Source organism: Phyllobates terribilis, unplaced genomic scaffold (genome assembly GCF_046119375.1).
Source record: "Phyllobates terribilis strain yellow unplaced genomic scaffold, ASM4611937v1 Scaffold_2__4_contigs__length_985480577, whole genome shotgun sequence".
Taxonomy (NCBI): Eukaryota; Metazoa; Chordata; class Amphibia; order Anura; family Dendrobatidae; genus Phyllobates; species Phyllobates terribilis.
This window is the reverse complement of record NW_027362762.1, coordinates 795172531-795189596: the sequence shown is the minus strand read 5'-3', so window position 1 is coordinate 795189596 and position 17066 is coordinate 795172531. Positions and strand designations below refer to the sequence as shown.

General features: G+C 41.9%; 1 protein-coding gene across 1 annotated transcript in view; it reads right to left on the bottom strand.

Moving 5' to 3' along the window:
- PPEF1 (protein phosphatase with EF-hand domain 1) overlaps nt 1–17066 on the bottom strand; it is a 61850-nt gene that overhangs the window by 37756 nt on the left and 7028 nt on the right. The window contains exons 2-6 of the mRNA XM_073670736.1: nt 14934–15061; nt 13885–13945; nt 12864–13024; nt 8024–8138; nt 5768–5814 (exon numbers count right to left, since the gene is read on the bottom strand). Of these exons, the coding sequence (XP_073526837.1) occupies nt 5768–5814; nt 8024–8138; nt 12864–13024; nt 13885–13945; nt 14934–15061 (512 nt within the window). The remainder of the gene's footprint in view (nt 1–5767; nt 5815–8023; nt 8139–12863; nt 13025–13884; nt 13946–14933; nt 15062–17066) is intronic.

Sequence of the window (17066 nt, the reverse complement as noted above, 5' to 3'; positions counted from 1 at the left end):
GGCTATGTTAAAACTTCAAAATCCTCAAAATTTTGAGATTTGAGATTCTGAGGAGGATTTGGTAAGTTTCTGTTCCAAAAACTCAGTTTAAACTAGCGTGTGTTCATACTTATCTTTTTTTAGCAGAAACTGAGCAGGAGCTCCAACTCCTTCTCAAAAACTTAAAGGAGTTGTCCACTACTTTATATGATCCCCCAATGTATTCCCCCAGGGCCCATAAGTGTTTCTCTAAATACCTTGTGGTGCCTTTTCTGCCTGTGAGCGGCGCTATCACTGGCCGCTCACAGGCATCACGTGACCTCCGGCTGCAGCCGGCTCTGACATAAGCTGACGTCACGACAAGTCCAGGCTGCAGCCGAGGGTCCCTCTTCCGCGTTCCACCAGTGGCTGCTGGGTTGTGGGCGGGATTACCCCATTAGTCACACCCGGCATCCACCGCGCACTCTCCCTCTCCTCATTCACTGGGAAAACGCGCGTTGAATGCTGGGTGTGACACACGGGGTAACCCCGCCCACAGCCCAGCATCCACCGCGGGGAGATATTCACTGATATCACGCCTCACTTGACGTGACATCAGTGACGGGTCATGTGATGCCTCTGAGAGGCCAGCGATAGCGCCGCTCAGAGGCAGAAAAGGTACCGCAAGGTATTTACAAAAACACTTCTTGGCCCCGGGGGGATACATTGGGGGGAATCATATAAAGTAGTGGACAACTTCTTCAAGTATTAATGTACTGATGGTGGTTCTGGTGATGTGCTCAAGTAAATACCACTTTAAATTTTTTTGCGACACTTGGGATTGGTTTAGTATGACAATGTGGCCCTTGGACCAAAAATATTGTCCACCCCTGATGTAGGGGCAAAAACCATGATTCAAGTGATGTCACTTACTGTGCTGCTTGCTGCAGTTTTGATAATATCACTGTATTCTCTGCTGTAGATCTACCAGTTCTCTAAATGCTGAGCTCCATATAACCCCACCCACACAACTGATTGAGAGCTATTTGTGTGCACTGTGCACAAACAGAAGCTGCCAATCAGTGGTGTGGGTGTGGCTCAACTACATGACATGGCACCTGGCCATCTAGTAGTCTTCCAGTGATAATTTCCTGATGATAAAACAATGATTTTATAAATACTATGCTAAGCAGACCAGCAAGTGACACATCACTGCAATCAGGTTTACTCTGACGTCTACTGGACGTCTACTCTGTTCTTACATTATGTTCAGATTAGGTAGCAAAAACCTGGTTACAGATTCACTATAATCAACTCAGGACCCCAATTAAAAGGCACTGTTCCAGCAAAGTCGGCATTGCTGTTCCCGGAGAGTGACCTGTCACAAGCAGGTTGCAGTAAATGAGCACCCACTGTTTGGCTGCAGCTCATCAATATTTCATTAGAATGGACGTCTCCTCTGAGGACATAGATTCAGCTGACCAACGGCTTCTCATTGGCTGCTGCCTGGACGTGTTGCAAAAAGTCACATCACTCTCTAAGAACAGTGGTGCCAACATTGCTGGAACGGTGCTGCAGCAGTGATATCCTCTGTTTTTATTATAATTAGGATCCTGAGTTGATTAAGCTGGGGTTTTCTAGTAGTGGACAACCACTTTAAGCACAGCCCTGCATGCAGGAAAAAAGGTTCAGCCAACAGCTTGGAAACGGCTTCAGCCAGCAACTCTGCGCTGAGCTCTAAACAGTGATGTAATGGGAGTGTGGCTTGTGATTTCCAGCAAGTTATGAGTGACTGGGGATGTATATAGGCAGCGAGGGAAAGTGTGGAGCGCACTAACCCTCCCTGAGCGGTGGGGTTACTCGGAGCCGGGTCAGTGTAGGGGTCGTGGGGGATGCAGTCGTGGCCTCGACCCGTTCCGTGCCCAGGGCTGTCACAATAAAAATAAGGTATTGGGCTTTCAAGGATGAGTGGTATTTCGACTACGCCACCTGTGGTCTCCGGTGATGGACACCGGCGCTGCAACAGTCCACTGAGGCTGGTGTTAGGGGCAGCTAAGATGGAACGGCTCCCCACAGGCGGAGCAGGCCTCAGGGCAGTGTGATAAGGAATGGTGGGTGCAGTGCTGCGCAGGAAATAACAAGCTGAGGCGGTGTATGAAGTCATCCGGGTCTTTACTCACTTCAGATGAACTTTCAGCTGCAAAGCTTCTCTCTGCTACACCGGGAAGGGGGTTCAGCACTTCCCAGGTAGATCAGGAGCACCTGTCGAGACCCCTCTGGTGTGTGTTCCTCTCCTTGGTAAGATCTCCCACTAAGTCTTCTCCTGACTGTGTGTGGTATGAACGTGGTGTAAGGCCGGGTCCCACTGGATAAACGCAGTTTAAGAGATACAGGAGGCGACTCCGCTCCGTCCGTATCCCCCTGGGATCCACTAAGCCTCCGGGCTTTTCTGACTGAGACGTGTAGTAGCAAAGTCAGATGTCGGGGGCCAGTTACCCCTCTTGCAGCAGGAATCCCTCTGGCTAGGCCAGAGTAAAGAATACAGGTGGCGACTCCGCTCCATCCGTATCCCCCTGGGATCCTTTTGCCTGTAGAGCTTATCTCCTCCGCTCCCCTCCAAGGCCTTCTTAGGTCAGGACCTTGACCAGGTAGAGACAGTGGTTAACTCTGACCCGCTCCTTGTCTCAAGGCCAGAGTACGAGGACCGCGAACCTTCCACCAGCTACAGCCTCTTGCTGGACCCTGACAGAAGACCCTCAATCAAAGACCTTGAACTCAAGATGGCTGTAGATTAAATATGAATGAATTAGTGTTTCCTAAAAGTGTGTCCTCCACCCTCACCCACTACATGGTTCCCCCTATCTTTGGTTCCCCCCATCTCCTCTATCCCGGGCCGGGGCAGCACCCTGGTGCATTTAGCCCCCTTCAGGACAGGAGTGGTGTAGTGTTGAGTGGTGAAGTGGGGTCCTGTGAGATGCTCCATCCTTACCTGGAAGAGGAGATACCACACCTCTATCTGAGGTGCAGTACCCCTGTGGCAACTGAACCCTCAGGGGCGCCACAAAAGCAGCAAAATATAGAAGAACAGCAGGTTCCACAAAGCGAACATAATCTTATGAACTAGTAGATTTGGCCAGGGAGGATGCTGCTGGGTTTTCCAGAGTGCTAGATTACATTAGAGTAGATTAATACATTATGACTCTTTGCTCCCCTACAGTAAACTGAGCCTGTGTGGTGTTCGTGTCAGTACATGTAACATTATTGGCTAAAAGGGAGTCTCAGGATAGCACAAACTAGGTAAGGTGGTTGGAGTGTTAGGAAGAAGAAATTGTAGGCAGCAAATTATCCATCTTGAGACTGTATAGGAGTCTCAGGATGGTGCTTTGCAGAAGTGTGTAGGTTATGAGGGTGAGTTTGTGAGCTATGGGATATTGAATATTGGATACTATGGGATACTGCTCTGTAAAAGAAGACAGAGCATCTCTTGGGAAATGTAGTCTAGAGGCACAGAAGGAGAGCTGTCAGGAAGTTTAGGAAGTAAACTATAGCAGACTACAATGATGGAAACCTCCTTTAATGATGCATGTTAACTACTGTAATCCCCTTGCACGTAGTGTCATGTTCTGCTGAGCTATAGATTTTCATTTTGTTCTAATAACACATGCATATACCAGATCACACCCACTGTTGCTACCTCTTCCTCAATCTAAATCTTCCAAACAATTTAAATGTACAATTAATTTCAATGATATCCACCCATAGAATTCTCTGTTTGATATGGATGGATTACATTCGGATATACTAAAGTGTTGAAGGACTCTATGAGAGGCAATTATCCAGAAACCAGTTGATTTCTGTGACCTTACCTGCACTAAGCATGGTAATTCTCTAGAGCAGTCCCAATGAAGCTGTACACTGCATGCACATCCCTTCCCTACCCTTGTGGATTCTGGTAATGGTTAGTCACTGGAGACCTCAATAATTCAGCTAGCAAGCTTGCCAGTAGCAGGCGATATGAATCTCAGAGTTAGTAGATTGCTTAATGTACGTAAATTTATAAAAACATATTTAACATTGTTGATTAACAGTCCTCATAATAAAGGAATAATAAATTGGTACCTAAACACCACAGTTTGGTGTTTTCAAGTCATTATTTCATGCGATTGGAAAAAAACAACAACTGCTTAACTACTCTATAGCATATCCTGGGACCGGCACCCATCCCACACCTACTCTTCGACCTCAATAAGTCAACTAGCAAGCTTGAAGTTACAGGAGATATCAATCTCAGAATTAGCACAATTGCATAATGTATAGACTGTAAATTTACATTTATTTATTTTTCTCAAGAACAGAGTCTGCTGACATCCATGTCCTGCCTGGAGATGCAGAGGTTGTCAGTGGACGGGTGGCCGCTCATGTGCACCTCCCTCATAGACTTCTATGGAAGTTCTAGATACTGCCAAGCACAATGCAGTCTTCTGAACTCCCACTGAAGTCAATGAAGAGAGACATGCATGGACAAAGATTTGGGATTGTTGAACTGCTGGTATAAAACATTATAGCCTGTGAGTATTACACTAACAGTTAATGGCATAAATGGCTTACACTTTACAACAGTCATAAGGGTCATTGTTGGTTTACATGGAATTTGGAGCCCTATAAAGATCCCCACAAGGATGGCGTGGGGTGTCAAAGAGCTGACAAATTCCTTGGATGCCACAACTGTTATTGACTACAACATCTAAGATGTTTTGTGGCTTGATCTAAGTAGTATACAACTGTCGACCACTGCTAATGACATTGGCACTGCTCCAGCGCCATTCACAGGACATATCATTATGTCCTACTGAGGTAAAGCACAGCAATTAGGACTTAACAGTATGTTCATTTGCAATAAGGGTTAAAGGAGTAATATATCACTTCTCCATCTGTGTGGTATAGCTACTTAGCTTTATTATAATGGTTGGGACTGAGCTGTAACACCACACACATCCAATGAAGAGAAGAGGCACTGTTTTTTGGAGAAAAGAGCAGGCCCTTTTTTATATTAATGAATAACCCTTTAAGTGTACATATTTATATGAGAGCACTTTTCTAAAGATACATCTGTATGTATGTGTTTGCTGAATTGCAGCTACATTATAATACAGTTACCTTAAAGGGAATCTGTCACCAGGTTTTTGCTACTTAATCTGTTACCAGGTTTTTGCTATTTAATCTGACAGCAGCATAATATAGTGTACAAAACCCTTATTTCAGAAACGTGTCACTTATTAGCCAATTGGGGTAGTTTAAATACAATCAGTGTTTTATCAGCAGGAGATTATCACGGCCTGACTAGGTCTCATTTGTACAGCAGTCAGGCTAATCTGTGTAAACCCGTGTCTACCATTGATTAGCAGCTTGCTGACAATGTTACTGTAGAAAGGAAGCTGCCAGTAAGGGGTGTGGGTGGGGTTATACACAGTTTAGCTTTGTGACCACTGCTACATCTACAACAGAAAAACGGAGATTCTATCATAACTGCACTGAGCAGCCCAGTAAGTGATACATCGCTGGAATCAGGCTCTCTTACCGTATATTATGCTGTTTTCAGATTACATAGCAAAAACCTGCTGACAGGTTCCTTTTAAAGGATAAATGAATTGGACAGTAGATAGAGGAACTAGTTCACTTATAAACTCTTTGTACATATGGTAAAACATGTTAGATCCTAAAATAAATTCTGAATATTGCTGGGTGATTTTTAGCAAAAGGATGGACAAGTATTTAGAGGAAGTATGATTAGTGCATATAAATCAAGTACCTTATAGAATATTAGAAGTAGATCTTCCAACTTTCCATGAAGGTCACCTAATCAAAAATGGATAGATATATAAATAATAATGACAACAATTTTTAAATTAGTAATGTTTACAGTCCAAAATATTACATAAAGAGAGTCTGTTACCCCAAATGTACACTTCAAACTAACTACAAAGCCTTGTAAGAGATGGACAACAATAAAAATTGTTACTTTTGTTTTTAAACCTTTTGTGCCGTTGCCCCAAAAAAGAAGTTTATTGTAATATACAAATGTGGCTGCTCAGTGTACACTTGGCGTGCCTAAATGCCTTGGTGTACTGTTCCACCCACTTATTTAGATGATAGCTGAGTAGCATACGATGTCAGATATGAGAAGAGAGTGATTTGTATGCTCTATCTCTTGCACTGAAGTCATAACATAGGAGACAAGCAATGTCAGAAGTGAGGAGAAAGTGATTTGTGTGCTCTTTCCTGGACTTAAGTGATAGCAGAGGAGAAGAGCAATGTCAGAAGCGAGGAGAGAGTGATTTGTGTGCTCTCTCTTGCACTGAAGTGATAGCAGAGGAGAAGAGCAATGTCAGCAGCGAGGAGAGAGTGATTTGTGTGCTCTCTCTTGCACTGAAGTGATAGCAGAGGAGAAGAGCAATGTCAGAAGCGAGGAGAGAGTGATTTGTGTGCTCTCTCTTGCACTGAAGTGATAGCAGAGGAGAAGAGCAATGTCAGAAGCGAGGAGAGAGTGATTTGTGTGCTCTCTCTTGCACTGAAGTGATAGCAGAGGAGATGAACAATGTGAGAAATGAGGAGAGAGTGATTTGTGTGCTCTCTCTTGCACTGAAGTGATAGCAGAGGAGAAGAGCAATGTCAGAAGCCACGAGAGAGTGATTTGTTTGCTCTCTCTTGCACTGAAGTTATAGCAGAGGCTGCACTGAACACCTTCATTGGCATATTATAATAAAGTTGTTTTTGAGGGAGAAGATTTGAAATCTGAAAGAACGATTTTTATTGCTGCTCCATCTTCTACAATGCAATATGGTTAGTTTGAAATGTAAAGTTGGGGTGACCACTAGCTATGAGCGAGCGTGCTTGTTTAACCCTTTCATCAAGCACATTCGGGTTCCTGCGTCTGCATGATTTACACCTGTAGGACATCCTCAACACATGTGAGGATTCCCTAACAAACAGGCAATCCCTGCATGTGTTCAGGCTGTCTTACAGCTGTAAATCATGCAGACGCAGGGACTTGAACATAATATACAAGCACGCCGAAGATACTCAGTAAGCACCCGAGCATGCTGGGTGAAAGGGTTAAAGAGCAAGCTCGCTCATCACTAGTGACCACTCCTTTTAAAAAGTTATTCCTAAACTTTATTGTTGTGACATATCACTAGGCTATTCTATAACATTATGATCAGTGGTGTCCCGGAGGAGGGACCAGAGAATGAAGCCACAGAGGTTATGTTAGCAGTTTCTTTAGCAGTTCTCTTGCACAGCAAAACAGCAATACTCGGAGGATTGGAGAGTTTTCAGGTTTGATTAGTGAGGCTGTGTTCAAATGGCAGTTAAAATAATCCAGTCAGTCACATCTACAAATTGCAAAGTGTAAAAAGCTCATTAATATGCCATTTTCTTGCCAGAATCTCATACTGCAACTTAAAGGAGGTTGTCCACTACTAGACAGCCCCTACTTAATAATTTCAGGGCCGAAAGTACAAGAAAAAAACAAACAAACAAAACAGTGCATCCTCACTTCACCTTCTGCAGCGGTGTCATGCCAGCGATGTTGGCGCCGCTGTTCCCAGAGAGTGACATTGCTGTGTCACATACTGGCTGCAGCCAATGAGCAACTGCTTGTCAGCTACAGCCTTCACTATTTTGTCAGCGGGGATGTCTGCCCTGATGGAACATTGATGATCTATAGTCAAAAAGCGGCCTTCATTGGCTGCAGCCGGCACATGAGACAAAATGTCACGTCACTCTCTGGGAACAACGGCGCAGACATCACTGGAACGGCGCCGCTGCTAAAGGTGAGTAATTATACATTGTTTTTATTTTAATTGCGGCCCTGAAATAATTAAGCTTGGGTGTTCCAATAGTGGACAACCCCTTAAAGAAAGCATTCCAATACTGTCCCTTTATTTTACATCTTGTCCTATGAAGTAGGACACATTGACAAAATGCTAGTCAGATACTAATCCTGATTATAACGAGTGTCATTACATGACGCAGCACAATCTTTTCTTATGCATCTTATACTCACCACATACGGTGATCTGTTTAGAGTAGGATGTAGTTAAATGAACAACGTTTGGCATTTGTTTTAGGAACTTTTTGATTTCGTGGAAGAGCTGAAGAACATACCGGGCATGAAGCAGCTGGAACAAACAGGAGATTGTATAATATATGTCATTATTTCATACAAACGTTTCCACTACAATAATGTGTTGCATACTGTATTGTTTTTACATATCCTTTGGAAACATCTGGGATTTTCTATGTATTAATATGTTCACTGCCAATGATTTATATAATATATAATGACATTAAATTAGTGCTGAGATTAGCATGATGCGCCAAGCACTGGCCTCAGCAATCATGTGCCGTACATGCTAAAATCAATGCTGCGGCCAGTGATTAGCATGACCGCAACAAGAAAGCAGCAATGGGGAATTTAATGAGTAATTTATTTATATATATATATACACACATAAATTAGGACATTACTTGCTAGAATTTCTTCACTTTCACAATTAGGAAAAGATCTTTAAAATCTGGAGCTGTCCTGTAAAGTACAGGCAACAATGCCACACTGTCATGGTAATGAGTGTTCCTAGGAGCGCTTGTTTCCGAATGTTCGCTTCTCTGTCTAAACAGGCCCAATAATCACCCCACGAATGAATAAAACGTTCATTCATTGGGAAAAATTATTTTTGAGCCTGCTTAAAAGTCGTTCTCATCAGCAAATCGTCCTATGTAACCAATCATTTTAACGATCATTCTGTGCAGATAGAATTTTGGTCGGCCTGTATAGCTATTAAATGAACAACAACCATTTAACGGCCACCCTTAGAATTGGTGCCAAAAAAACAAGTTATTTGGAAAACGGTTTTAGCCCCTTTGACATTACAGTGAGTATTGGCCTTTCTGACAAACCCTCTTTTTTTTCCACTTTTTTGGTTGTCACAACCCATAACATTTTATCTTTTCCTTTTTTTCATGATGAGTGGTGCTTTTAATCATTTACAAGTGCAACAAACTTATTAGCAAACCTTTTTAACTCTTTATTAGGAGAAATATAAACAAAACATCAGTTCTGCCAGGAGACATGGACAAAAAACAATAATTCTGAAAATATATATATTTTTTTTTTTTTATGCCATTCACCGTGCAGTACAATTGACTTGGTAACTTTCTTCTGCGGGTTAATACCTTTATGGTGATACTTAATATATATTGTTTTTTATTATGTTTTACTAGAGAACTTGTTTTTTTCCCGTAATAAGCTGTACTTTTTATTGTTTTAATTTTGGGATACATAAAACTTTTAAATCACTTTTTTGTGACCCAAAGGCCACGGCCCCACTATCAGTATTCAGTCAGTATTTTTTCTCAGGAGTGGGAGCCAAAACCAGGTGAGGAACAATCAGAGAAAAGGTATAATAGAAACAAGTCACTAATTCTGCATTTATCACCCACTCCTGAGAAAAAATACTGACCGAATACTGATAGTAGGGCCGTGGACAAAAAGTAATTTTCGCATAGTTTTTCTTTCTTTTTTTTTTTACCGCTGCCACTGTTCGGTATAAATCATGATATAGTTCATAGTACGGGTTTTTACAAACACGGAGAAACCAAATATATGTTGCTTTTGCTGTTTTTTTTATTTCATAAATAAACCTTCTTTTTTCTTATTAAAACAGGTATTTGCTTTTTTAATATATATATATATATATACACAGGGTGGTCCAAAAGTAGGTGGACAGAAAGTGTAATAAGGTTATGAAGGGGGAGATTTATCAAACATGGTGTAAAGTGAAACTGGCTCAGTTGCCCTTAGCAACCAATCAGATTCCACTTTTCATTCCTCACACCTCTTTGGAAAATGAAAGGTGGAATCTGATTGGTTGCTAAGGGAAGCTGAGACAGTTTCACAGGTCTAGTTTTCACAGATAGATCTCCCCCAAATATGTTTTCTTTTCAGATAATTCAGATAACACATAATGGCAAATAAAATCTATTTTCTTTGATCTCTATTTAAATTAACAAAGTATTAGAAATCTCAAAATGCTGAAACCGTTAGAGCAAATTGGGTTGAAACATTTGGTACTCAAGCCCCAAAGAGACAAACCATTTACCGCATTCGTGACAAATTCAATGCCACTGGCTCAATCCTTAATGCTCCAAAAACTGGTCGACCCAAAACAGTCTGTACAGAAGATAATAAACAACTTGTTGCTGAAACATTTGTTCAGGGTCCAAAAAAGTCCACCAGAAGAGCCTCTTTGAAATTGGGAATTTCACGAGCTTCTATCATGCTAATCCTGAAATCTATTGGGTGGAAAGCTTATCGTCCACGTCTAATTCATGGTTTATTGGAGGATGATCCAGACAGGCGGCTGCAATTTAGTGTTTGATAAATCTCCCCTTCATAACCTTATTACACTTTCTGTCCACCTACTTTTGGACCGCCCTGTATATATATATATATATATATATATATATATATATATATATATATATATATATATATATATATATATATATATATATATATATATATATATATATATATATATATATATATATATATATGTATATACAGTACAGACCAAAAGTTTGGACACACCTTCTCATTTAAAGATTTTTCTGTATTTTCATGACTATGAAAATTGTACATTCACACTGAAGGCATCAAAACTATGAGTTAACACATGTGGAATTATATACTTAACAAAAAAGTGTGAAACAACTGAAAATATGTCTTATAATCTAGGTTCTTCAAAGTAGCCACCTTTTGCTTTGATGACTGCTTTGCACACTCTTGGCATTCTCTTGATGAGCTTCAAGAGGTAGTCACCGGAAATGGTCTTCCAACAATCTTGAAGGAGTTCCCAGAGATGCTTAGCACTTGTTGGCCCTTTTGCCTTCACTCTGCGGTCCAGCTCACCCCAAACCATCTCGATTGGGTTCAGGTCTGGTGACTGTGGAGGCCAGGTCATCTGGCGTAGCACCCCATCACTCTCCCTCTTGGTCAAATAGCCCTTACACAGCCTGGAGGTGTGTTTGGGGTCATTGTCCTGTTGAAAAATAAATGATGGTCCAACTAAATGCAAACCGGATGGAATAGCATGCCACTGCAAGATGCTGTGGTAGTCATGCTGCTTTAGTATGCCTTCAATTTTGAATAAATCCCCAACAGTGTCACCAGCAAAGCACCCCCACACCATCACATCTCCTCCTCCATGCTTCCCGGTGGGAATCAGGCATGTAGAGTCCATCTGTTCACCTTTTCTGCGTCGCACAAAGACACAGTGGTTGGAAGCAAAGATCTCAAATTTGGACTCATCAGACCAAAGCCCAGATTTCCACTGGTCTAATGTCCATTCCTTGTGTTCTTTAGCCCAAACAAGTTTCTTCCGCTTGTCACCTGTCCTTAGCAGTGGTTTCCTAGCAGCTATTTTACCATGAAGGCCTGCTGCACAAAGTCTCCTCTTAACAGTTGTTGTAGAGATGTGTCTGCTGCTAGAACTCTGTGTGGCATTGACCTGGTCTCTAATCTGAGCTGCTGTTAACCTGCGATTTCTGAGGCTGGTGACTCGGATAAACTTATCCTCAGAAGCAGAGGTGACTCTTGGTCTTCCTTTCCTGGGGCGGTCCTCATGTGAGCCAGTTTCTTTGTAGCGCTTGATGATTTCTGCAACTGCACTTGGGGACACTTTCAAAGTCAGCCCAATTTTTCGGACTGACTGACCTTCATTTCTTAAAGTAATGATGGCCACTCATTTTTCTTTATTTAGCTGATTTTTTTCTTGCCATAATACAAATTCTAACAGTCTATTCAGTAGGACTATCAGCTGGGTATCTACCTGACTTCTGCGCAACACAACTGATAGTCCCAACCCCATTTATAAGGCAAGAAATCCCACTTATTAAACCTGACAGGGCACACCCGTGAAGTGAAAACCATTTCCGGTGACTACCTCTTGAAGCTCATCAAGAGAAAGCCAAGAGTGTGCAAAGCAGTCATCAAAGCAAAAGGTGGCTACTTTGAAGAACCTAGAATATAAGACATATTTTCAGTTGTTTCACACTTTTTTGTTAATTATGTAACTCCACATGTGTTAATTCATAGTTTTGATGCCTTCAGTGTGAATGTACAATTTTCATAGTCATGAAAATACAGAAAAATCTTTAAATGAGAAGGTGTGTCCAAACTTTTGGTCTGTTCTGTAATATATATATATTATATACACATATTTACACTTAAAAACATTTTTAACAATACTTGTTAGTGCCATACAGGGATTTGAACATGTGATCCTTTGTTCCCATTGATAATCACTGTACAACTTATATAGTACAGTGCATTATCTAGCCTGCTAGTGTTTGATAGATGGCCTATTTGACTGCATCTCTAGTGGGATCTGATAGGCTGAGGAGTTTGTAATCATGAAAGCCATTACTGAGCCTCCTTGTTGCCATAGCAACCATAGGTACCCCATGATTATGATGTGGGGGGTGATGTTGGACTCACAAAGGGAGTGTTCTCCCTCTGTCACATTCCTTATAATCAGTTGTCACTATTGATATTGGCATGTGAAGGGATAAAGTTCTGAGAACGGAGCTAGATCTGGTCCCAGCACACGCAGAAGGAACTTACCTGTGCATAATAGCTGTCTTCTGCTGTGGATGACACGAGTACACCTCCTTGTGAAGTAACTGTGCAGCAGATTGCAAGAAAGTACTTGCAACTTGGATGAACAGTTACATCGTTTTGCAGGAAGGGATTAAGGATGGATGGATCAAGTAAGCTCTTGTAGTGATAACCAATCAAATGTTAGCAATTTCTAGGGACCTACTGATCTGATCAATGTGCTTACCTTTTCTTGCTTGAAAGCATGGAGGAGAATATTTGTGTCAGATACAGATAAAGGAAATGAAAGTTGTGGTCCATCATAAGAGTCAGGAATTTCAATTATTTCATAGTCCAAAAGCTTTTTTTGTCCCTCTTTTGAGTTGCTGAATATATCAGAAATTATGTCTGAAAAATAAAGCATTTCTGTTTGCTTTTTGTTTAACGCTTAAGAATTTGGTAGATACTTTCACATATGCTAAAGAATATGTGTGCATAACGTTTTTAAGACGTTTGTGAACTCGCCAAGTTTTTCACGAGGAAGATGCTTCAGGGCACACCAGCATCATTTGTCCTGAAGAGTCATTTTTGGTGTCTTTTCGTTTGCTCTGAGCGATGTCTTTGGTCGCCAGCGTCTTTTTAAAACTTGTATTGAATAAACCAGTGAGCAGCTTCCGAGCAGAAGCCATCTGAAGAATGGTCAGGACACTTCTTGTCTGTGGAAACCCAAAGTGGTTAAAAGAAGCCTGAAAATATGCAGAGCAAGTCGTTTTTACATTGCAATGCATATGGTCCTTCAATTTAGCATTTATTTGTCATTTTTTGTTGTGCGCAATGGCAGTCTTAATGAATTGGCCTCATAGTGCAAGAAAAGAAAGACAGTTGTTTTGGTAGAAATTATACCAGAATTCTGGTGCATTTAGCTTGATAAACATGCACCAATGTTTCTGTATATGGTCCCTTCAGATTCTGGGCTGTAACAAAACATTTTTTTGTTTTTTAGATATAGTTAGGCCTATTTTACCAAGGAGATAAGCATTCCCCTCTGTGCTGCAAGCATAGTATCACAGCCTCTTTAACAGTATGGCGACGTTCCCACGATGAGCTTTTGGTGAGTTTTTGATGTTGCAGATTTTCTGCACCATTTCTGCACCCATTAAGTAAAATAGGTTACTTGCATTCTTTCGACAATACGCATGGTAAAAAACTCACCAAAAACTCATTTTAGATACGTAGCCTAAGACTTATCTGGTTACTCTTACCTGTGCTTGGGTGTTGCTCATTCATCTGCGCATAATGATCTATCATGAATGTAAAAAAATTGGAAAGCTGTAAAACAAGATGACTGCTAAGAATAGTGAAATAATACCTAAGGTTTCATTCAAAACAAACTTCAGGCTGAGATGAACAATGTGTCCTAGTGCCACTGTAAAGTTGCAGGGCTGCATCAACCATACTCTTGACTTCAATATTTCCCTGGATGATGCAGATTATTCAGTGGCTGAAAACAGATTATTCCTTAACAGTGTCTTAACCTTCCTGAGTGATCCTTTAACCATGATCATAGACCTCACCTCACCCTCTGCAGAAGGCCCTACCAAGCCAGACTGCACTAATGACTGCTAACTTACAGCTCAACCTACTGTGCCGCTACTCATACTTCAATTACATCCTCCTTCTTCTTAATAAAAGCTTTCTTTAGTCCTACCTTGTATTACAACGCAACACTATATGTCATGACACTATCCCAAGATCTGCGGCCAGCCCTGCATGGGCACGCTCTGATGCTGGACTTTTGGCGACCATCAACATTTTAAGGTACAGAAGGGCTGCAGCATGCAAAATTCCGTAAACGGTTACAGCTGAGATTATTTTATTATTTACGGATGAGTTAGATAGGTTGTCCAAATTAATCAAAATCCCATAGTTAACAAATATATACTAATCTTTTGTTTCAGCGCACTGTCCTTAATGCTCTACACTGGCACATTGTTTACATGGGCTACAGATATCTCAGACTGTAAAGACATGCGACTGCTGCAGCCAATCACTGGACTCAGCAGCATGAGGTCCAAGGCCACTAAGGACATTGATTGGCTGCAGACATCACAAGTGGTATATAGGATTGTGACGTCTCCAGCAAAGTTCAACAGTATAGCAGTGGGGAGCAAGAAAGACTAAGAAATGGAACGGAGGGTGAGTATATATTAGTTAATTATTTTAGCAGTATTACTGGCTGTGGGCATTTTTTTTACTTCGCTTAAACAGCAGCTTTAATATGTAGAATAACACTTGTATAAATAAAAATGTTACTGACCTGAAGCTGGGTCTGTTCTTCCGCATACTCTATAGACTGAAAAATATTGAGTGTGTAACGCCGTCTCATTTCTAATCTCGCCATGTAGAAACGATACCATCTCTGTATCAAAACTGCAGCTCTAATTACTAAATGAAACAAAAAAGGGGGAATTTATTAAGGAGAACACTCAGGTAGTTATTAAAGATAAGCAATTTGATTTGCAGGTCCGGTATCCAGTCCACTCCTCCATGGCAGCGCGTCTTTACTTATGCGCCCTACATCATCATCAATCTAGGAAACTGGACTCTGGCGCTTACCAAGCTCCTTGAATTCATTGCATTGCACAACAGGTCTTGACTAGGCAGAGGCGCTCAGTAGAGGGGAGTGAATCTTATGAAATTCGAATTGTCGACTTCAAAGAATTTTCCCCAAAAATTTGATTTGCAGCCAGTAAATTTGGGCAAATTTCAATACTGGAAAGCTTGTAATTGCTAGGAAAATACATGTGGTGGAGGGAAGAGAGAAATAACCCCTCAGACCATAAAAGCTTCACTCTACAGGAAAGAGAGGACCACGTTGACCATAAGCGCTTACACTCTACAGGAAAGAGAGGACCATGCTGACCATAAGAGCATACTCTCTACAGGTGAGAGAAAATAGAAGCCCACACTGACCATAAGAGCTTACACTCTACAAGTGAGAGAAAGAGAGGACCACGCTGACCATAAGAGCATACACTCTACAGGTGAGAGAAAGAAAGGACAACGCTGACCATAAAAGCTTACACTCTACAGGTGAGAGAAAAGAGAGGCCCACACTGACCATAAGAGCTTACACTCTACAGGTGAGAGAAAGAGAGGACAACGCTGACCATAAAAGCTTACACTCTACAGGTGAGAGAGAAAGACAGGACAACGCTGACTATAAGAGCTTACGCTCTACAGGAAAGAGAGGCCCACACTGACCATAAGAGCTTACACTCTACAGGTGAGAGAAAGTAGAGGCCCACACTGACCATAAGAGCTTACACTCTACAGGTGAGAGAAAGAGAGGACAACGCTGACCATAAAAGCTTACATTCTACAGGTGAGAGAAAGATAGGACAACGCTGACCATAAGAGCTTACACTCTACAGGTTAGAGAGACTTATCCAGTGACTCTGTAGATGAAAAATGACTCCGCTGTATTAAATGTGTACCACTGGGAACCACTGATCTGTGATGGCCCAGGTACTGACCACCATAGTAAAAGGTATGATAATCTGCTAGATGTCATAGTTTCAGTGCATTCTGGGGAGGTCCACATGTCCACGCAAAATGACATTAGTCTGCTTTCTGATGCTTCAGCAGTGTGGGAAATGGTGCCGGGAAAGTTATTTATTTTTTTAACTAACCAAAAATTGAATCTCAAAATGTTGAAATTTGAGTGAAACCACAAATTTCAGGAAACTGGTCATGAACTTGCTCCTCTGTGGATTGATTTGTTCTTCTCTAGCGCCCAGGATGCTGGGAACAAGATGACAGGGCAAAAATGATGATCAGCTGCCATGGAGGACCAGACTCTACCTGATGCCTGACCAAGGCAGCACACATCAAATTGCTCATGTCTATTAATTAAAGGGTATCTTTCACCCCCTGGGAGATACCAGACCTCTACTATGGGCATACAGATTATAGAAAAGTAAATCTATACATACCTGTATGGCCCATAATAGAGGTTTGATTGCAGAGAAAAGGGTTTTTACCTCCTCTGCTTTCCACAGGCTTGGCGTCCCCCGAACACCAAGAAATCCCCGCCTAACTGTTTATTATTCCCCGAAATCCCCGCCTATGTGATTAGTTACCATTTCCCCACCTCCCCTGCATGTCACAGGGCCCTGTGACATGCACTGTTCTCCCTGACTTTCTAGGCATGCGAAATGCGCCGCTCACATAGTGTGCGCTTTGCTTCATCCCGGCCCGTCTCTCCATGAACTACGCCGCAGGGTTCTATTGCGCAGGTACCGGGAAGTGACAGTGACTTCCCGGCACCTGCGCAATAGAAACCTGTGGTTAAGTGCACGGAGAGACGGGGCCGGGATGAAGTAAAGCGCGCTCTATGTGAGCGGTGCTTTGCGCATGCCCGGAGGTCAGGGAGCACAGTGCACATCAC